At 42.9% G+C, this 23,343-nt stretch overlaps 1 protein-coding gene across 1 annotated transcript; it reads left to right on the top strand.

Moving 5' to 3' along the window:
• rps6kc1 (ribosomal protein S6 kinase polypeptide 1) lies at nt 1-23,343 on the top strand. Its single transcript, XM_080490263.1, has 16 exons — nt 1-179; nt 2,213-2,248; nt 2,939-3,059; nt 3,235-3,350; nt 3,450-3,543; nt 3,635-3,688; nt 3,784-4,206; nt 5,598-5,722; nt 6,713-6,811; nt 8,651-8,698; nt 9,290-9,422; nt 10,481-12,148; nt 13,154-13,243; nt 19,006-19,088; nt 20,742-20,837; nt 21,911-23,343. Exons 1-16 carry the CDS (start codon nt 78-80, stop codon nt 22,016-22,018), a joined length of 3,396 nt encoding a protein of 1,131 aa, XP_080346389.1. The 5' UTR covers nt 1-77; the 3' UTR covers nt 22,019-23,343.

Raw genomic sequence — 23,343 nt, 5'->3', positions numbered from 1 at the left:
ACTGTCACTGTGCAGCGCAGAGAATGAATGTGTACAGCTAGCCGGCTGGTAGCATCGGCAATGTTGTCATTATCAGAATGATATCGCAGCGGGACAGAGGAGAACTTGCTCGGTTTTATACTGTCACAGATCCCAAGAAGCACCAGAAAGGCTACACTGTGTACAAAGTCACCGCGCGGGTACGTAAACGGGAGTCTTGGTGTGGGGCTTCGGACGGCTAATGCTAATGCTACGTGTTTGCGGCTAATTGTTTAGCTGCAGATGTGCTAGCAGGCTAAATAATGCGCAGATTTAAACATTAAAACCACCAATGTGGTGAACCGACAGCACCAACAGCTGGTTTTTATAAACACGGGGGCAACTATAGAGCGCTTTCAGACTTTTATAGTTTATAAAATGTTTTTTTTCCCCTGTTTATCTCGGTCCTAACTTGCATTAGCGTGTTGTGAATCTGAGCCAAACGCTGGTTAACTTGATGGTGACCAGCAGAAAAACAGCATAAACCAGTGTTATATGGACTAGAGGAGTTATCAAGCTTCTCAGACGGAATGTTCTTAGAAGAGTTGGCTTATTTTGATTATTTTACGCTGCATTGGAGCATTGTCAGGGTGTTATTGTGTACTTTACATGCCCTCCCACACACACTTTCACATTCAATTTGATGGGAATCTGCTCACTGACTGCTGTGGAAGACCATTATATCCTCTGATGATCAAACTTTCTGTCAGATACCCAGTTAGTGATGTAATCACAAAGCTGAAGTTTATAGCTGCTCATTAAAATTTTATTTTAACTTTACCAATCCTGCAAAAAGCATGTTGGGGTATTTTGGGGGGGAGGAGTGAAGACAATGTTTAGCATTGTCTCCTGTGTGTGACAGTGCTAAACAGTCAATAGTCTTGATTGTCATTGTCCAAGAACAATGTGCACTATTCAGAGCCAACTTATAACATGATGAAAGATTATTTAATCACATCGAAAGAAATGTACTAGGATTTATGTTATTTACAAATGAATTTCTCCTATTGTGCTATGTTATTGTGTAAATGGTGTGATATGAACCTGTGGCGTTTAATTTGTAATCTCTCGGTACACGCAAGCTGTGGGCAGGATGCAAAAATAACCTTAGGATGTTCTTGTCTGTTTTACACTTATTGGCAAAGACATTATGTAAGGCAGGTTGCTGTTGGTATGTGATGGTATTCTACCACAATGAACCAGACCAAAAACAACTGTAGTTTCAACAGTCTTTTCTCGTTGAGATTATCCCAAAGAGGATGATTCACTCTTTGTACTTGTTCTCAAACCTTTCACATGGAAAAACTGTTCAACTCTTCAAGTATGGCCACTGTGACTAATCCAGTTGTGGATGCTTACCTGATTGACAGATCCCAAAGAAGACATATTCACCCCTAATATGAGGATTATTTAATATTGATATTGTTTACCACTCATACTCAGACTGCACAAAGTTATTTTAACGGGCACTTATCCTGACAAGACACAGGCTTTCATCTTTTATCTCTCTTAATCACAGCAAACAAAAACATTAAGTTCAACTCAAGGAAAAGATCATTCTGATTTCTCTGATTCACGTGTTTTTATATATTTTACATATAGGTGGTCCTTTTTTATGAAATGCCCTATACTGTTTTGAAAACTGATTTAATTTGCCCATTGTATGCCTTCCCTTCACATGCCACAAGAGGGCGCCCAAGCACCACTGGTGGTAGCATTCCACAGTTTGAGATTCAATAATCTAGTCTGGTCCATTTAAAAGCTTTTCAATGTTTGTGACATAGTGTGGTTTTCTAGTAGTATAATAGCGTAATCTTCTTAATCTGTAAGTAACTCGAAGAATAATGGTTTGAGTCTGTTTTACTTCATTAAGAAGTGCAACATTTGTAATTCGTCATGCAACCTTTAGCAGAGTGCTGACTCAGAAGCTTACTTCTGCTTTGTGGTGCTTTCAATTTTTTTCTTTCTAAAAATTTCTTTATCTCCAACTGGCTGCCGTCGTGTGTATCATGAATGTTGGTGATGTCCCGCTGCAACACTCAAGACTTCCGTCATTTGCCTTATAGTGCGCTCATTGTCACACTCTGAGCCGTGTGTCCCCGCAAGTCTTCGCAGACTTGTTTGCACCCATTGATAGGGAACACTTGCATGGAGCTTCCACAGCCTTGACTTCTCTCCTCTCTCGCCCACACAGATCATCTCAAGGAAGAACCCTGAGGATGTACAAGAGGTAAGGAGTTTTGTTTTGCTTTTTATATTCAAACCTAATTTACAGATTTTTTTCAGAGGGTAAATATGTTGAAAGGACTTTCCTTTCAGGTTGGAAAGCCCCAAAAATACATTAGTTGTTTAAAACATGACAAGCTGAAAGTAACAAAGTTGTTAATGGCTGTGAAAAATCTCGGAAAAAGCAGTGACAAATGTGCATATAGTTCATGCAAACTAAATAAAACAGTGTAGGCTGAAGTCAGCCCTAATGCAACAGGCATGATGCCAATTAGTGTCCAACATTACTGAGCAGGGATCGGACAAGTTTTCCCTCACAGCAGCTCAGCATTTAGCCATTATGATGTGTCAGTCAATGTCTCATTAAGGTTTGTGGAACAATATTGTGTCTTGTATTTCAGGTTTTATTGATAGAAACGGTAGTGAGCTGATTACTTTGCCTTTCGTGTGAGTGATATTGAATAATGTCTTGAAGCAGTTCCTTATGTGAAACTATGGATTACTTTTCTTTTGTTCTCTTGAGCAAAGGGTAATTGAAATGGTCTCATTAAAAAGAAATACTTGAAATGTCACTTTCATGCTGTATTCAATAAGCTCAACTTAAAGCGGTCACTTTTAAAGAATCTTAAAGAATCTTGAAACACAAACATCTTGATGGTGTCTTCATCCGTGTCCTCTCTCGCTCTGTCTGCAGATAACCGTATGGAAGAGATACAGCGATTTCCGGAAGCTACATCAGAATCTCTGGCAGCTGCACAAAAATGTGTGTAGCCAGTCTGAGCTGTTTCCTCCCTTTGCTAAAGCCAAAGTCTTTGGTAAGAATCTATTTATCTCTTATCCTCTATTCGCTCGTTGCTCTGATAAAGATGGCAGCTTTCAAACTCTTGATTTTAATCATCTTGTCTCAAACTGTTGCAGCTTCAGATTTTAGAGGGGGTTTTTTTTGGAAAAGGGTTAATAACCTATATCTGTTTGTTTTTCTATGTCTAGGTCGTTTTGATGATTCAGTGATTGAGGAAAGAAGACAGTGCTCAGAGGATCTTCTGCAGTTTTCTGCCAACATTCCTGCTCTGTACAGTAGTCAGCACATTCAAGAATTTTTCAAGGTATCTAAACACACACAGAAGTGGTACAGTAAAAACAGATGGATTACTATCAGTGGTGTGCATGTAAATCTTTTTTTTTTTTTTTTTTTAATGTTTTAGGGAGGTGACGTTCACGACGGCTCGGAGCTCATTGGACCAGCTGAGCCTTTTTCTGACTTCCTGGCTGACAGTTTGTCTGATTGTAGCTCTGATGGTGAGATTAAAGACACCGTGTGTTCTTGAAATTGATCCTAACTCACATGGCAAAGTGTGTTCACTATTAAGATTTGTAATAAATCTTTCAGTTCAAAGAGACATCAGTGGTGCAGACGATTTGACCATCACATCAGAGTATGGAGGTAAAACTTGTTTTCCTTGGAATTTGGTGGACTCATTACCGATTAGGGATCAATATAAGGGCGTGTACTGACTCTGTGGTTCTTATGCTCACCAGGTCCGTCCAGTGACAGCGACCTGACCTCCTTAGCAGTGGATACAGACTCTTTAGCCGAGGTTGACGATGGCATGGCCTCAGGTCGCACCTCCCCAAACCAGCCACAGGGGGGAGCCACCAACATTAGCAGCAGCTGCAGCCCTCGCTTGCCCTCCCTGCATGACCGGCGCACCCCATCTCCTGCTCCAGTCCCTGCCTCCTCAGCCCCTAACCCAGAGGTCAGCTGGCCAGGCCGCACGCCGCTCTTCTCCAGCAGCCTGAAGAAAGTTGGCGCTGGAAACTCAAAGGATGCAAAGTCCGACTATCTGGACAAAGCCAGCGAGCTCATCTCTTTTGCTGTTCAAAAGGAAAAAGAACAGGACTATCAGGCAGCGTTTTCGTACTACCGCAGTGGAGTCGACTTGCTTTTGCAAGGAGTGCAAGGTGAGTTTCCTCAGAAGCTTTTTGTAAGAAGTCAGCATTGTCCTCGAAAGTGCTCAAACCAAAAATACACCTTTTCAGTTTTCTTATGTCAATGAACTCCTGCTTTGTAAAGGTTTTACGACGGTTTCTCAGAGTTAAAGAAAAAACACGTTGTTGAAGAGGATGTGCGTTATCATCAGAATCTAATTGAACTTCCTTCCTACATCATATTCAGAGCAGAGACACAACACATAATGTGATTCTCTCTCTTGTTTACTTGCACATTCAAACCGACAGCAGTTCACCAGTTAGTTCAGTTGCCATGTGAGCTCCCTGCTATCAGGAGCAACCTGGAATCCACTGTCCTGCCTACACACAGATGACCTAATGAATTGAGCCAACAAATTGTTCTTCTGCCACACATTTCTTTTTTCAGTGAGATCTTTCATTTAATCAAGACTTCATGTTGAGCAACATGACTAAAAGAATTCCGGGTAGCAGGGTTTGTTGTTAAAACAACCTACGATCACACTTTGTGTTTCACTATGCGATACTTTTGTTACTGGTGGAAGGCCAGTCATATCAGAATTGCAGAAAAGCTTGATGACTTGGAAAGTTTAGTCATTTCTGCAGTGCTTTCAGTCTCTTTACACAGTTTACACCCTTAAAATTACATCCCATTATGTAGTTAGAAGTTTTGTTCGGCCATCGTGGCCTCGTGTTTAAAAATAAATGGCCGTTCTTTGTAACGCACGCTTTTGTTCAGATTGTGTTGTCCCTGAGCCTAATTATAAATTGAAAACACTGTGAAGCTCTCTCCAGGACCTCGGATGACATGGCGTTACTGTTCTCACTGTTGGCCAGTGCACCCATTAAAAAATCTTTCCCTGACCTAGACGGTGAATCCGCTGTCCTGGAACCTCCTGTAATCCAAAGTAAACAAAAAGTGATAAAAGTATGTGGGCGGGCTCATTTATATGAAGTTTTAACCTTTAGAAATTTCACTGGTAAAGAAAGGAAATAGAAAATGATTTATTGTTATACAACTACATTTCTCCCAAAACAAATCCAATAAAAAAAAGAAAGAAATATAGATAAATGATTTTGGACAGACTGGTTGTATAAGGTGCACTGGGAGTTACGTTAGTGCAAGTGTTTGTGATGTGTGGGTAGTAAAGGTGAATAAGAAATGGTAGAGGCTTTCTGCTTGTGTGAGATTTTCTTCTGTTGCAATTGCCTGATGATAAAAGTTTGAAAAGTGGGTTTCTAGTAACTATCTGCCCTGTTTTTAAGTGTCCACTCCACCTTTTGTTTGACTCTTTTTTTTCTAAAGGCGCCGACTTCTACTGTATTGCTTACAGGTGCACGCCACTTCTTCATGAAAGATTATTAACGTCACACTGTCACTGCAGGTGAGCCCAGTGCCACGCGACGAGAGGCGGTGAAGAAGAAGACTGCCGAGTATCTGATGCGGGCAGAGCTGATATCCAGCCAGCATCTGAGAAGCAACATGGGCCAAGGCTCAACACAGACCGTGGTGAGTGGGAGGGAAATGTCACAGGCCCTCATGCTGTCTGCGTTAGATTATGTAAATGTTTTTTTTTTTTTTTTTTTTTTTTTTTTTTTTTAATGCGTTCATCCATCAGGGTCCTTCAGGTGCTTCAAAGGGCCGTGGAATAATGACAGAAAGTCAGTGTTTTAAAAACTAGTATGGTATGGCTATAATTAACCTTTGTGTAATTGTCTCTTCTGGAAAAGTACCAAAGTTGGAGTGGTTAGATTACTTTGGTAACAAACCAGTAACACAGACTATTCCACGTTTTTATTGTCACAATGTACCTCTAAGCGGTTTATACCAAACCAGAAAACCTTAATTTAAAGGATTTCTTTTTTCATACACATCCTATAATGCGTACTGTTATGGCAGCCGTGAGGAAACATTTTGAATTCCCAGTGGATAACAGGATGGAAGTTGTGACGCGTTTTGTAAAAACCTGCCGTGGGAGAGAAGCACCACACGTCTAATATGTAAGAGCTTATTCGCAGACATCACTTCAACACTGCACTTCCGCCGCCCTACAGGGCTGTGAGCACAAAGTGATTTGCTGAGAGGATCTACAGCCTCTCTGGTCGACGTATCTCCTCTACTGCTGAAATACGGAGAAAGAAATAAAATCAATCTTCCATTCAGAGTGATTAATGCCGCTTTGCCAGCAGACAGGGAGAAGCCATACATATCATATATAAAATCTTGCACAAATAAGTTGATTCGATTGGTTGATGTCCGGTTTTCTCACATTGAAACATTTTGTTGGTAACAGTGATAGCATTATCAGAGGATTGAAAGATGAAGTAAGATCGGCGGGTCCTTGTGTAAAAGTAAAGAAAAAAAAAAAAAAGGATTTTTATATGAAGCTTAAAAAACACTGAGAAGGTGATTTACTGTGCCTAACCAAAGACTTGATTTTAAAAGTCCCATCAGCTCTGTTCACGACTTCCACATCATTTCTTTTTGGTTCTCCTCCAGGCCTTCGGTGCCCAGTGCTGCACTTCTACTTGCAGAGGTGGACAGCAGAGTCCATCTGAGGAGCTGAGAGCGTACAGGGTGTTAGGAATCATTGATAAGGTAAGTTTTCTCTCTCACGTCCTTTAAATTGTCGCCAGATCTTTGCTTTATCCGTCAAGACCATCATCGATTTATCTTTTTACTACAAAGTGAGTCTGCAGCGCACACAAATTGCTCTCTGTTAAAAGTAAACATTCACTTTGTGTGATTTAACGACAGAAATTTCTCTCGGAGTAATTACCCTGGGGTCGAGCAGACATTCATTTATTTCATCATAAAGCCAGACGATTTCTCCTCCTTGTGTCCTTTCCGTCTTCGACCATCTCCTTTATCTGGGGCAATAAAGCCTAATAGATTTACTGGATGTATGGCGAGGGCTGAGTGTGTGTATGTTTAGCGTCAGTTATGACTACCACAAGGTCAGTTTGGGTTGCTGGTCCTCTCAACCAGCTGCCTGCGAAGCAACTTCACCACTCAGCCATGAAATGACTTGGCAAGCAGCTCCGAGAGAGGGACACACAACATTGAATCAATGATGCTCATCCTACACAGGCACACACACACACACACACTGAACCCCAAGGAAAATGTTGACACAATACCAACATGTGTTACTCCGCAGAGGTGCACGTAAAGTACACAATATGGCAGAAACCATTTGGTCCCAGAACAAAAAAAAGACAAGAAAAAGCCCAAAGCAGAATCAAAGTTATCCAGCCTGGCTTTCCTCTTCTCTTTCTCCCCCTCCTTCCTCCTCCTTTCACTTTAAATGGGGACAGAGGGGACAGATGGAGAGAGCTCCTCGCCCTACTGCCCCCCCCGCACCCGCCACCTCCCCCCTTCCCTGATGTTTGTTTCTTAATTATATTAGCGCCCTGGCTAGCACTGCCACTCTGTTTACTCACAGCTCCATTCATATCCATTTAGCCTGCACCTGTTTGGTCCCAGTCAGGGTCACTTGGAGCGAACGCACCCACAAAACATACGCACGCACCGCAACCCACACAAACACGCAGCGGGTCGCACACATATGCTGAAGCTCTCCTCCGAGACGGGCGAGGGAGGAGACGAGCAATGGAGATGTCAGTGACAAGAGGGAGAGAGCAGATTAAGATCCTAATAAGAACAAGCCGAGAGAAAATACAGAAGTCATTGGAGAATTTATTTTTAATAAGTAATGGCACAACTAAACAGGAATTGCTCCAGCAGTTCAAAGGAAAATAATATTGTTATTAATATATATTAATCATATTGTAAAGGTACATCAGTTTGAGTACCTTTTTTTGCTTAAATCTGTATTTAGGGAGGCAGTTAATGACCACGTTTGTGACTTGGTCATTTTTCCGTCATTGAAAATATTATAGTGGTTGTCATCATTTTGTATAAACCAAAGTAAGTTATTCCGACTCAAAATGTCAAATTTTGAATTTGAAGTTGAACGGGTTATTATTTAGATACAATAACATGCAAAAAGTCTTAATTTGAAAGATGAACTGCCTCCTACTTCTGATACTTGTGGGAATTCTTGAGAAGGAAATTCTAATATATTTGGCAAATTATGTACACTGACATTTTGATTATGATGTTTTACCGTTTTCTATTCGCTAATGTTACCAGATTTTAATTTGGCTACTTTAGCATTGATTTTCTCCATTTGGCTTGGACCTGACAGATCTATACATTTCTTTTAATCTCCGTGTATCGACACGGCAGGATCCAACGTGCCAGTGCCAATTTTTCTAGTGCAATTTAGGGACCTACATTTATCTTGCAGCAACCCTCATGTGTGCCCTGACCCATTGGTTAAAAAACACTGCTTTGGAGGACACAACCACTACATCATCTTAGACCGTGTATGTCTGTCCATACCAAGCAATTAATGGCACTTTTCCATCACAGGTTCTTTTGGTCATGGACAAGAGAACACAAGAGACGTTCATCCTCAAAGTAAGTGTAGTGTGTGTGCGTGTGTGTTTTGCCCTGCATCCTCGTCGTCCTGACTGTAAGTGTGAAGTGTGCCAGAAGCCCCTGTGTGTGACCGCTGTAATTGATTCTAATGGGCCTGTCCCTGTCAGCTCCTCTGCTCTCAGGTGTGAGATGTGTGCCAGATGCCAGCGCACAACGCAGGCACAAATGACTACACACACACACACACACACACACACACTCGCACCCAATGTGAACTTTGTGGGTTGCGCTGATAGATTTGCGTTGGTCTTTTAAAGTCATGTGCGCTCTGTACCTTGATGAATTCAGTGACTTTGGCTTGCCATGGGGCATAGCAGGCACTTTGTTAATGAGATATTTCTCCTTTGCCACACTCCTTTTCCTCTTTTTTTTTTTTTTTTTTTTGTACATCTCTTTCTTCACTCTCCCTAAATGCATCCCCGCCTCATCCTTCTCTTTCCCTTCCTCCCCGTCTTCCGTGTTTAGGCTAATTTTCCTTTTCTCCTCTTCTCCTTAACGGTTATTTATTTGTATGCCTGCTTTCACTTTAATTATTCATCTTTTCCTCGATTTTCTCCCGTCTTGCTGCAGGGTCTAAGAAAAAGCAGCGACTGCGGGCGGACCAGGAGGACCATCATGCCTCATTCCGTGCCCCACATGGTGCAGCTAAGAAAGTTCATTGTTTCAGAAGACGCCGTTTTCCTCCTCCTGCACTACGCTGAAGGTAAGAGACACATCTCCTGTTTGATCTGTTTGATGGCCCCTCTTTTGTCTCCTTCGCCTCCACTTCCCCGCCTTCACCTGATCTCTCTTTCTCTGTTCCCCCCCCCCGCCCCTCTCTGTGCCCTTGTTCCAGACAGATGTTTGATAGAGATGGGTGTGTGTCACAGGTCATTATTCTGAATACCAGGTGGCGCCATGCTTCATTAGCTATGCCAACACCTGGGCCTCCTTACATCCCACTCACTCTAGGATGTGTGTGTGCACCGTATGTGTGGGTGAGGGCATACAATAAAACGCAGCCATATTTTCTAATGCCCTGTAACCCATTCAATCTGGCGTACTCCATAACCACCCTGTGCTAATATTAGTGGACAGTATTGAAAATCATATGGGGCTGTTCGACATGATCTAATAAAGCTAATCAAATGCCAGTTCAATCACAAAAATAACGTTCTACTGCTGTTGTGTCCCACTTCCCTGCCTCAGAACGTTCTGGATTTCTCCTCATGCTCCTTTAGTGTGGTGTTCTTTCATACGGGGAAGCAGGTGATGGGTTGAATGAGGATAGAAAAGTAGACGGAGGAAAGCAGTGACCTGAGTGACATTGGACAAAACATGTGGATGGTTTTACTTTCGAAGCTGCCCCGCTATCATTATCATCACTATGAACTCCCTATTCATTCTCATCACCCACAACAGATGCTAGCTTCCAATTGCTCACACCACAGCTGTTTGTGTATGTGTGTGTGTGTGTGTGTGTCTGTCTGTGTGTGTCTGTGTCTGTCTGTCTGTGTGTGTTTGTGTACACCCTTTTTTGATGCAGCATTTTCATGTGCAGTGGAGAAAGATGCCTCCAACTCAAGTGTTGTCTTATTACGTCCTTGCTAATAACTGCACAAGTGAAGTTTTTGAAGTTCTTAAAATTTTCCATGAGAAGGTATTTCAGTTGTACGCGTCAAGATTTTCCTCATCAATTCTCATCCTACTTCATTTAGTTACTCCCTGTTTTATGTACTACATTCCTTTTTTGTCTTCTAACTGTCTTCTGTCTATATTCAGGTGGGAAGCTTTGGTCTCACATTGGAAAATACCTGCGTACTTCCAGCCCAGATGAGAGCTTTGACATTCCCTTTATCCAGAAGAGCCACACAGCCGCTGTTCATTCTCCACAACACGCCATACAACAAATGGATGCAAGTTCAGCCAGTTGTGACTCGGGGCCCGCTCCCAGTTCAGATTCTGTCTCGGGGCTGCTAAAAGAAGTGAAGAGTGTCTCTGCGTCTCCTCTTCGAAGTGCTGTCCCTCCCAGGCTCATCGAGCGAACCAGGACCCGGTCTGTGGACTCGGGAGCCACGTCTGAAGAAGAGTGCACCAACAGCTATCTGACACTCTGCAATGAATACGAACAAGATAAAGTAGAACCTGATGCGCTGGAGGAGGAGGAGGAAGAGGAGAAGAGTGAACAGGAGATGCTGTCGCTGGAGGTGCCCAATGCAACCGCGACCACCACCTCCTCACGTAGCCGCTCACTGATCAGCCAGGACAGCCTCTCCTCGCCCATCAGCTCTCAGGAACTTGGCTTCTTCAGTGAGCTGTCGGACAAAAGTTGCCACGCTCCCGAGAGCGACCCGTGCCGCAGTGAGGCGCAGGACCACAGCGAGGTATTCAGTCCTGCACAGTCTCCCGCTGGGCCGCTGTCGCTGGACCAGTCCAAGCACACCCCGATGGAGTTTTTTAGAATCGACAGCAAAGACAGCGCGAGCGAAGTGACTGGCCTGGACTCGGGAGAGCAAAGGCCCTCCAATAAGCAGGTGTCCCTCTTTTCAACATCGGACTTGGGTTCAGACATCACTGAGGATCTTCCGGAGCTGGCTCAGGAGGTCAAAGGCCCCAGCGTGGAGCTTTGGGGCTTGGACTGTAGCGATAAAGGCTCCAATGAGTCCGTGCCTGTCATTTCATTTAAGGAAGCAGTGGTTGAGGATGAAGGCCATCCACCAGACCTTCTGGTCAATCTCCCCGTGACGAGTGGGCCTGTAGACTCTTTAAAGGAGTTGGACACGTCGGGTGTGTGTCAGGGCCTCGAAGTCACCTCCTCGCCTCAAAAGTTCATCCAGCCTGATGTTTTGCAGCTTCATAGTCAGCTCGAAGAAGCCGAGGATCAGCCACTGGAGCAGGAAGCCTCGTCTCTATGTACAGCCTCTGCAACTTGTGACACTAGTGTCGTCTCTACATCACATCTGAACTCACTCTGGGACGACTACAGCCTGACCTTTGGACAGGAGGCCTCTGACAAAATGTTTGAAAACACTGAATGCCAAAACCGGCCACTGGACGCAGACATGGTAGATACCGACTCCAGTAGGGAAGAAGTAGAGCCCAGTAGTAAAGTCGACACGGATTTGGTTCCAAACCCCAGTAGCAGCAGCGCAGGCTCCATCCCAGGAACAAATGGGAGCGAGGCTTGTGCGGCAGTTGAGGGTTTATTAGGTGTTGATGGTGGATCATCAAGACCTATTAGTAATACAGGTGGCAGTGAATTTGATAAAGAAGTATCGCGGCTGTTTGCAGAGCTGGACGAGCTGTCGCTGGCTGCGTCCCAAGCTCGTATCCCAGAGGAATTTGTACGGTGCTGGGCAGTGGAGATGGTGACAGCTTTGGACTCTCTGCATCACGAAGGAATCATCTGTCGAGACCTAAACCCCAACAACATCCTGCTTGACCACCAAGGTTATATATAACTTCTTTCTGTATTGTAGTTTAATATTGATTCTTCCATTTCTCTGTATATTGTATACTAGTGAAGCGAATGACTACTTTCAAGGTGAGTTCAGGGTAAAAATATAAACAAATTCAATTAGCCGCCAAATGTTTCTTAGAAATGAACGAGGCATTTTTCCTTTTCACTAATGAAGGATTCAAAAAGTTACTGTAAAAGCAATCAAAAGTTGCTTTGAAGCTCTTGATTAAAATATAAATGAATTACTAGGAACTAAACATATATATATATATAAACATCAGGTCGCTAAACAAGAAAGGGGTAAATTTCCACTCAATAAAACTAATCATAGCTCTGACAGTTGATCAGCATTGTAAATACATAGTTAGAAAAGTGTTAAAAAAAACAACATGATCCTACATTGTTAGGAGACATATTATAAATGTCGGGACTTTTTAGCTGGTCTATTTCATGAAAAATAATTGATTTGTTGTAATTGGAGATGTAGTCTCCGGTATTGGGCTCCCTGCATTCGTCCACCATGATCTAATCCATTTACCAGAACTAAAGCCCCTCCTGAAGGAAAAGCAATGTTTTTCTCTGAGGTCACAGAATCCCCCTCAACTTCTTCCTTTGTCGTCCTACAATCATCTCTCTCCACCTCGTTATCAACAAGCATCTAATTAGCTGAGTGGCTGTTTTCGTCTCCGTGGTGGTAATTATTGTTCTAAAGGGCCCATCAACAGCCTAGTGTGGTGCATCAGTCTGGCTAGCCCCGGCTAATGGCCACGGCTACCTAATGACACCATTAGTTCTAATGATAGCGTTAACGGGTAGCCACTAAACAGGAGTAATCGCCAGGGCTGTGTGCTTGAAAAGCTCACGGAGGGATGTGGAGAGGGAGAAAAGGGAAAGATGAAGGAAGTGCTCCAGTGACGAGTAAACAGTTTGCAAAGTTTAATGTCAGGGTGACAATTGACTAATGTGACCAGATGTATTGTTTCTTGTCTCCGTAGGTCATGTTCAGCTCACCTACTTTTGTAGCTGGTGTGAAGTGGAGGAGTCCTGTAACAAAGAAGCCATTGAGAACATGTACTGTGCTCCAGGTAGGACATGGATAATGACTCTATTACATTCGTCTCTACGTCTGTGTTTGAGAGCTACAGGTCTGGTTTTGAGTAAGATTTTAGTTATTCTATATATAGGCCCCTTTTTAAGTAACCATAAAATACTTAACTATGATTTTCTCCAAATGTACAAAATCTGAATTTAGCAGAATGTGTTGGCCAATACAAGTCTGCTTTTAAAATCCTCAACTTTGTTACTGTTATGTTATATTTTCACGACCGCTTGCATCAATATATGTGAAAACCAACTCAAAAGTTTTCTTCCAGGTTTGTGGCTTGACAATGGTGTAATTCATGTAATGTCCTGTAGAGTGTGCTATTGTGCAACAGTCAAATAGGTGTGTGTGTGTGTGTGTGTGTGTGTGTGTGTGTGTGTGTGTGTGTGTGTGTGTGTGTGTGTGTGTGTGTGTGTGTGTGTGTGTGTGTGTGTGTGTGTGTGTGTGTGTGTGTGTGTGTGTGTGTGTGTGTGTGTGTGTGTGTGTGTGTGTGTGTGTGTGTGTGTGTGAGAGATACCATTTATCTTAAATATGCAGGATAGACGATGACTACATGAACGCAGGGGTGCATTCAGGGACTTACAGAGCAGAATGACCCTCACACCCATTCATGCGTCCATACTCTCATATTAAGCTCTGCTTTCATCTTCATCCTCTACCTCACACCAGAAAGGCCACTTCAGGTTTAAATCCTTCTTGTGTTTCACAGTTGTAAGAAATCATCTCCATTTGTATTCCCTCAGACACAGTTTAATTCTAAAGATCACAGATAGAAATAAAATTTCTTGAGGAAGAAGTTTACTCAGTGTTCCTAGAGTCAGAAACAAACAAGGTGAAGCAGCCTTTAGTTCCTACCTCCCCACCTGTGGAACCAACTTCCTGAACACCTGAAGACTGCCGACACACTCACTTCTTTTAAATCAGGACTTAAAACATTCTTATTTGCACCGGCTTTCGAATAAACAATAGATTTTACTTACTTTATTAAATTTATCTTAACAAATCGCTTACCTTATTTATTCTTTAAACTTTTATGCTGTTTTTATCTTTAATTTCTTTTAAAGCTTTATTGTATTTCTTTTATTAATATATTTCTTATGTCTTTGTAAAGTTTTTCTGTATTTCTTTCATTTCTTTTTTAAAGCACTGTGAAATACCCTGTGTTTGAATGGGGCTCTATACATAAATTTGCCTTGAGGAATCTGTTTGACGGCCCAGAAGACTTAAAGAGATGGGGTGTGTAAAGTTGTAAACACAAAACTCTGAAATTTGGTTGATGTAATTTCATCAAAAGCAGAAAAAACCTTTCGCTCTACTCTCATGTGTGAACGGGTGCTTTAAATAGGTTATAGCAATACAACTTTAATAGAAACAAAATGCAAAGTTCTCGATATTTCACATCCTGCAGAGCCGGTTAATAGTTGAGTTTTTTCCCCTCGATCTTCTTGTGATTTTTGTCTCACCAACGTACAGAAATACAACCGGTCAACAGTTAAGACACTTTGTCGTAGTTCCACAGTGGGGAAATCCAACTATCTTCTGTACCGCTTTACCCAACTGAGGCTGGATGCACATGACCATGTAAAAGCCAGACAGAAAGCTGAACCGCTGTGTGACACCCATAATGGAGGCATTTACATTATTTTTATTTTGTTTGTTTGTTTTTCATCAAAATTGACTTTTAAGGCACAGAAGAATTAGTGTAGAAAAGTAGTAATAAAATTGTTGAGCTGTTGTGCTGTTTAAGGGCAGAGGTTAGGAGGAAAAAGCTTTTGACCAGAAGTGTGCTGGTTTGAATCCCACTGCAGACGGGTTAATGCTGTGGGTCCATGAGCAAGGCCCATAACCTCACACAACCCGGGTTGACTCAGGACGAGCGCCTGGCAGGGAATAAATCAAACATACGAAACACACGAGCCACTGTGGTATGGTGATGTGGTGAGAAGCATCCAAAGAGCAGTACTCTATTTTGAATTTGTTAAATTATCAACCAAATAGTCAAATTCTAAACTTTATTGCTCATTAAGTGTAATACCTTTTGTTTACCAGCAGGGGGTGTGCGACACTGCCGTTAAGTGAGACGATCACTGGCAACTTTGCCTCTCTTTTTTTTTTAATCACTTATTCTGTTTTCCTTTTTTTTTTTTTTTTTTTGTTAAACACAGATGTAAACTTGCATCACAGAGCAGTGGCTGTTATCTGCTCAGCTTTTCATCACTGTTGGTGTACCTGCAGCTCCCTGCAGCTCGTACGCGCATATGTTCATGGATATATGAGTACACTTTAACGCAGAGGTTAGTGAGTGTTTCTCTCCTGCCCTTGTTATGTATTGCTGTTTACCCAGACAGGGTCAGCCCCAGCGATGGCTTCATTCCTGATGACAGATTTATGACTGTTTGCCAGAAAGCTAGCAGGGGGCCTGCTGTGCATGTGTGTGTGACCGTGTGTGTGCGTGTGTGACCGTGTGTGAGTGCGCACGCAAGAAATAGGGAAACATGTTATTATAGCGCACTCATTCACACCCAAAAAACACAGGAGTGTACTTGGAAAATACAGTGACATAGTATTAATCTGTTTATCCTGCACTTCTGCTTATTTATTTTCCCACCACTCTGCCATTACTCGATAAACATCAGATGGCTAATCTTTTTGCTCTGTGATAAGAACCCAAAAACACAAGCTGTTGGGTAAATGTAACTAACCCTACTGCTGACCAGAAATGAGAATTGTTTATTGTTCGGTTGAGAAGGAAGCGTGGCTATTGTCTTCGGTTTTTAAGAAAAGGGAAATGCAGCGCTCTTCCTCTCTGAGCAGTTACCGAGGATCTCCACGCTCACTGTTTGCTGTTTGAAGTCTTTTTTACCTGTGCTGCCGTATACGAGCTGATGGAAGATAACGTTCACTTCCTCTTCTGACACCGAGCCGCTCGCTCATTGTTTTAAAGGTCTTCCGTGGAAGACATTGTTTTATGAAACCACTTCTGCTTTGTTATTTGAATATCACTCCTCAGTCCTGGTGTGCAGATGTGTAATGGATTCATGGTAGATGGGATTTAATTGTACCTCATCAGCTCAAAGGACGTATTCAGAGAAACGCGCAGATCGTATTGTGAATACATCAAGTACACTGAGTTGTGACATTATTACTAAGTTAGATAGTAAAATAACACTGGGAAGTTTTGTGAACCCGATGAAGAAAACAAAGTAATGGCACAGTTTTATTCCCTACAATCAAATATACTGGGATGTCTTAGTATGGTCATGAACACCATAGGAACGTAATCGCCTTAAGATTTTATTATAAATTAGAAAACGTCTATCCTCAGGAGGACACTTGAGTTTCTGCCGAAACAGAAAAGATCACATACACATGAACATGGACAAGCAGCGTTTAGTTTTGATTCATCACAATTCTAGTAACACTCATTTAACACATTTTTTATTTAACTTTTTCTCACCTCACTGTTTTATTTTCCTTTTCTTTCATGAATGTTAAAAGCAGTTCAGAAATTCAAAAGGCTTCACAAATTTCTGAAAAGACGGAACATGTAAGAACATAAAATATTCCAGGAAACATGAGCCATTAATAATGAAATTAGAAAATTAAAAGCTTTTCTTTTTTTACACAATTTAAGTGCAGGTCAGTCTTTTTTTGTGCGCGTTTTTAGATCTTACTTTTCTTGGCCTGTGTATGTTTTCGTAATGTATTATCTTTATGTCTTGATGTCTTCTGCACAGCTCTTTGTGTTGCCTTGATTAAATGGTGCTTTAGAGATAAGCTCGCCTTGCCTTGAACTTTCAACACACCAATCCATCTTTACTTCCTACCTGCCTACACTTAGCTTCCTCTTTCAATGATGACCGTCGGTTGATTTTTATAGGGAAGTCGGTCTAAGAGGAGAAGAGAGAAAGTTCCTTATGGCCCCCAGGAGGGAGGAGATGCACTGTGATTAAGATACAAAGCAGCAGGGAACTGCATTGTTGAGAGGAAAGGGAAGAAGAAGAGGCCATGGGGTGAACACACTGTGATGTTATCCCATTCTACCTGCGCTCCTCCGTATATCCTTTTGTTTTTCATGTGCTGTTCTGTAAGAAAAAAAGCTGTTCGCATTAGCACATTTACAAATCTTACAGCAAACTGTAAGAGGGTGGCTCTGAATGACCCGTGGCTTGTGGATGCAGCCGTTTCTCCTTTCCCTTCCTCTTTTTCTCGATTTCCCTGTCTCCCCTGCCTCGCTCTGACAGAGCGGTAAGTGTAGCCAGCTCCACTGTACTCTCCCTGCAGCTCCTTAGACATTAATCCATTGTGATGACATCGACCTTGCTCTGAGACGTGTGTGTGTGTGTATGCACGCGTGTGTGTGTGTGTGTGTGTGTGTCCAGTATCTAACCCTCCAGCTCATAACTACACAGGTATCACTGGTCCGTTCAATGACGATCTTCTCTCCTTGGCTGTCAAAACAGTAGTCCTGGGGAGCCCTGAAGACCCGTTGCTCAGTTGGTTGTGTATGTGTGTGTGTGTTTGTGTGTGTGTGTTTGTGTGTGTATGTTTGTGTGTGTGTGTGTGTACCAAAAAGTACAAGTCGTATCACAGCCCTCTCTAACCTTGGCTGCAAGAGAGCTACACAGGGCCCTGGAGTTCCTGGCAGCCTCCAGGAGACGAGGGGTCTTTGTCTAATATGCTCTCCCAGCTGAGGAGCCTGATCCCTGGGCGCACACAGCCGTGACCCTGGGTTCTGGCCCTGTGGGTGACCAGACCCCCCTCCCTCTGGAGAGGAGAGGAGAGGAGAGGGAAGCAAAGCGGCACAAGAGGCCATCTGGTACCCAGAGAAGCTACCACGCACACAAATAGACACGGTTAACTTTTAGTGAGCAAATGTTAACTTAGACGTTGTTACTGATGGACTGCAGACTTCCATGGTCATGGCCTGTTGTGGATCTGAGTTTTTTAGAACATTGGTATAGTTAGAGAAGTAAACAAGGTGCACCTCCAGTTTTCTATTTTAACAGCAGATGATCATTTGGGTAAAACTAACCCGTGTCACTCCGGTCTAAACCCAGCTCACGTTTCCTGTTAGTGGCTCCTTCACAATGACAGGAGAAGCCTCCTTGTCCTTTAGTTGTATTTAGACAAAACTTCACTCAAACTTTACAATATATCTAAATTTGTAGGATTTTAACTAACACAATGAATTAAAGGATTGATTTTCTAACTATTACTTTACAGCTGAAATGATGTGCCGATAAATGAAAGTGAAGAAGAATCTATTGTTCGTTCACAAGTGTTCCCGCTTCACTTTTCTTGGTGTGTGTGTGTGCGCCATGCGAGTGTGTGTTTGTGTTTGAGGTCAGGTCATGCAGATGGTGTGAAGTTGCAGCGCAGACGGTTTCCTCAATTTAACTGCTTTTTATTATGCAAATAACCCTTTTATGAGACATACACTTTGTGTGTGTGTGTGGCTGACTGTTTCCATGTTTTTTGTGCTCATTCTGAATTGATTGCCTCAATTCAGTCAAACGTTAGATAATCCAACACGTCAGACTGAACCAGCGTTTAATGTGGGCGATTTAAAAGCAGGATAAATTATTTTGTCAGTTTCAGACCAATTAATATGTTCAGCCATACATGTTTTTCTGTTTCTCGGCTATCATGTGGTGAGGATTCTTGCCTGTTTGTCTTCGGCGCGACTGATTTCTCTGCTTGTTGATTTATTGATTTCTGCCTTCTTTTATTCTCTTTCCTCAGAGGTGGGAGGCATCGCCGAGGAGACGGCATCGTGCGATTGGTGGAGTTTAGGCGCCATCCTGTTCGAGCTTCTGACGGGCATGGTGAGTTTAAAAAGTACAACAACAAAAAACAAAAGTGTTTGTTGCTAAGGTGTTGTGGGATGTCTGTAGGAGTCTTGGCTTTCAACTCTCTCACACTCTTTATGGTTGTGCCAGGTTGTGTGTGACTGTGCACGTGTGCCTGTATGCGTTTAGAGTTTGGTGTGTGTGGGTGTGTGTGTGGGTGCGTGCGTGTGTGTGTGTGCGTGCGTGTGCAAGGTGTGTCTTGGCTGCAGTCTCTTACTCTGGTTCTCGGGGAGTGCCAGGGGTGTCGGTGTGACTTTCTCTCCCAGCCTGAGCTCCATCTGCTGGGCCATGGGGTCGTCTCTCCCCGGGCTTATTTGCTGGCTCCTGGAGCAGTGCGGGACTCGGAGCATGCCGACCCCAGATCAGCCCGGAAAGTGAAGGGAAGCAGCTCTCAAGGTGCTGCAGCTCGGCTCGTCTCGAATTCGAGGGACAATCCTTCAAGACGGGCTCGGGAGGGGAAAAAAAACGAGACCGGAGATGCACATTCAGCACAAACACACACGTTAATTATAACTTGCTGCTCTCTTGAAGGAGGAAGGCATACAGAGCAGCGATCGCAGACGCAGCCCAGTGCAGGTGCAGAGCGTCCCTTCAATTTTTCATTGTCTATTAAATTTGAATAAATTCTAACTGATTGCCAGTGGGCACATTTTTATATCAGCCATTATCAGCCATCAGTGCTTCTCTTCAATGGCCCCAAACATGAGTCACGGTGTTAGGTTAGTGTTTTTATGTTGAACAACACACATCCACTTACCTGGGTAAAAAACAACAGCAGCAACCCAAAAAAAATAAATAAAATAAATAAAAATCCCCTCAGTCACACAGATGTCTCCTTTGATGATTATGTCTTGGTACAGTCCTGGCAAGCATACACACACCCAGGCACACATAGTGTCTCCTGATCCTTGCTGGATAAGATCTTGCCTGGAGCAGTCTTGACTGCGGTTAGGAACGCAGCCAGAACTCCTGCAGCACGTATCAGGAGGGAGAGCGAGGCAACCGACCTAACTGATGGAGAACAACACAGGATCCCCCAACACAAACACACCCAACAGTTTACGGCTCTCGCCGGCCGCGCACACGCTTCACCAGGGCCAAAGATATCTGTGGCTTTAACATAAAGTCGTTACAGTAATCATTGTCAATTATTTCAACAGCAGACTTTTCAGAAGGATTTGTAGGTCTTGTACTCCCCCACCAGTAGAATTAGTTTAACTTAATTTTCCCATTTTTCATGTCCATTTATCTAAACTGACACTTTGACCTGGTCAGATTTCACATTGAAGAACATTTGAAAAGGGTTTGTATTTGACGGCAGCCCCTTCCAGTAAACTTGTTCTGTGTAAACAAAGAAACAAAACCAAAAAAAAAACCTGGTCGTGTTTTGAGTGTCACTCTGTGACTTTCATTCTGCAAATCCAAGAAAGAGCAACAGCGGTGAAATCATTCTGGTTGTTGTAGTTAGTGGGATCAGTGTTGTTTCAGCTGCTCCGCTGCTCTTTGTTCTCCTCCTATTTGTCCAGTTCCGAAGCTCCGACGCTGACGGAGGCTCTGCGGGCGTCGCTGCACTTTTATGTTTTCAATTGATTGATATCTGTCTTCTTTCTTTCCACACTTCCGTCACAGTCTCTGCTGCGATGCCACCCTGCCGGAATCGGTCGACACACGGCCCTCAACATCCCGGAGTCGGTTTCAGAGGAGGCCCGGTCTCTGCTGGAGCAGGTGAGCGGAGAGGGTCAACTTTCATGTGGTTAAACTGTAGAAACATCAAGTGGGAGTCCAAAAATGGGATGGATGGATGGATGACTAGATTAAATAACCAGCTTACATGAGTTAAATATGAAACAAATGACCTAACTTGGGTTAAAAACAACAGTAGGATCCGCTGCTCGTACTTCACTCGTGACGTCACACTACTTAAGTGGAGCAGGAATCTCTGGGAAGTGTTTCAACGGCCTCCAACACAACACAAAACCTTCCTGGAGGTGGTGACATCATGTACATATTCTCCAGATCAACAAATATACATTACTCCAGATAATAGACGTGCCCTTAATAACGGCCCCTGGCACCATGCTGACATCTTAAAGCTAATTGCAAATCCTCCAAACTGGTAATCTTTAAATGTGTATTAAAATGACTGATGGAGCTCAGACCTAATCCAGTGTGGCTGCGCTGCGAAGGTGGATGAAAATACAATCTGCCATCTCGTTTTACTTAAACCGTGCAAGATGGGTTAATTCAAACGGATTTCTTGGTGTTATTTATTTGTCGTTATGCTCATTAATTTTGTCCGTATTTCTAATTGTTTAGGTTTTTTACCAGCGTTTGTGTGATTGTGTGTGGCGCTAGAGAAGAACTTACAATGACTCTTGAGGGTTTGTACTTGACATCTGATGAAATATAATGCATTTTATAATCTCTAGTGTTTCAGACATAATACACGTAACAATATTATTTAAAAACGCGCACATTGAATCCGGGTGTCATGGTTAAATGTCAGCTCTGAATCAGCAGCACAGAGCACAAGTCACAAGGAATGAAAAACTTGCGTAAATGTTCACAATTATGTAAGATATGGGTTCCAAAAAGGTAAATGTGTGAATATAATGTAATCTAAAGTTTGTTGTTGCTTTAGAATAATCATTACACGATTATATTTAGCCTACACGTGATTGAGAGAGGAAGACGAATTTTCAGTCTGTATTTTGGGTTTCAGCGTTTTCCGCCCGAGGGCAGGAGTGAGTTTTTTTTTTTTGTTCTCGTTTTTGATTTCGTCTTGTCCTCGTCCACAGCTGCTCCAGTACAACCCGACGGAGAGACTGGGGGCGGGGGTGGGAGGCGCGGACGACATCAAGTCTCACCCCTTTTTCGCCCTAGTGGACTGGCCCAAGTACGAGTAGATTCGGTCCTTCTAACCGGCTGTCCTGAATGAACCAGCCTCCACACCAATAGATTTACAGAACACCCCGATTATGCATTTCCGCACAAACTTTCCTGTAGTACGTTTGGCCATTCACTCACTTTTTTTTTTTTTTTTTTAATTTTAAACAGCATTTGCCAAGAAGCAGCTTTTCCTTTTGGTATGTGCAGTGCAGGTTCTTGATGCAGGGAGTACGCAACACGTGTGCGGTGCAATAATTTATTCAGTCAGTGTGAGTGTTGATCCGCTGCCACATTTTCACTTTTCCACTCCTCATGTTGTTGCTGTAAGCCAAAATGATGGAGAATGAGAGATGTCACCCCCCCCCCCCCCCCCCCCCCATGTTGTTACTGCTACTAACAGACTTGCGTCGCCTCGCCTACAAACTTCCTGTGCAATACACTCGTATATGAACGACACTTGTACCATTCCTCCGCCCAGATCAGCCCACGCGGTTATTTGCGCCACTCGGCAAGTTGCCCTCCAGCCAACGAAGAGCCAACGCGGACAGACACTATGCAAGGTGATCGAAGAAATTGTTGAAACGTAGAGTTTAGTAGATTTGAGGTTAAGTTATTTAATAGATTGTATCTTAATAAAGATGGACAAGGCACTATATGTTGAAACCAGCCCTTTTGCTGATTGATTTTAAGTTTTCTGTAATGTAAAACACTGCATTTTGTGCATGTAGAATTATGATTCATGTAATATATTTATTACTTGGGGGGGGTGGGGGGGGGGGGGGCAATATTGGACAATAAATGTGTTGTGTAAATAGATCTTTTTAAGGATGTTGTGTTGAGAAAAAGGTAAACCCAGGAGTTCTGATTATATTCATCTGGTGCAACATTTCAAACCTTTTTTTTAATCTTTTGTTTGAGTTGAAGCACAATATTCACTTCATCACCACGTGCAGATTCTCCTGCTGTTACTGGTTTACATGTTTATGGTTACATTACATATATCACTTCTTCTTTAGCGTTCATGAGCTGTTGAAACATGTTAGTCCCAGTCTAACCAATACTCCGATAATCACTTCACTGCAGCTGCTGCTCTCCCCTCTCTCTCTCTCTCCCTCCCTCCCCCCCTCCCTCCCTCCCTCCCTCCATATCATGCAGTTCAACCTAATGTGAAGTATTGACTTCAAAACTCCACTAAATAACACTTTTTACTTCTTTTTTTTTTTATTTTATCAGAGATGACACCAGATTGTTTTCTGGGTTTTACTAATGCTCACCCTCGTATGTGCTCTCTGTTGTGTCGGTGCTCCCTGGAAAACAATAAACACACCTGGATGAGTACCTG

Source organism: Lipophrys pholis (genome assembly GCF_963383615.2).
Source record: "Lipophrys pholis genome assembly, chromosome: 21".
NCBI classification, from domain to species: domain Eukaryota; kingdom Metazoa; phylum Chordata; class Actinopteri; order Blenniiformes; family Blenniidae; genus Lipophrys; species Lipophrys pholis.
The sequence above is the reverse complement of the archived record's forward strand: the minus strand, read 5'-3'. Positions and strand labels throughout refer to the sequence as shown.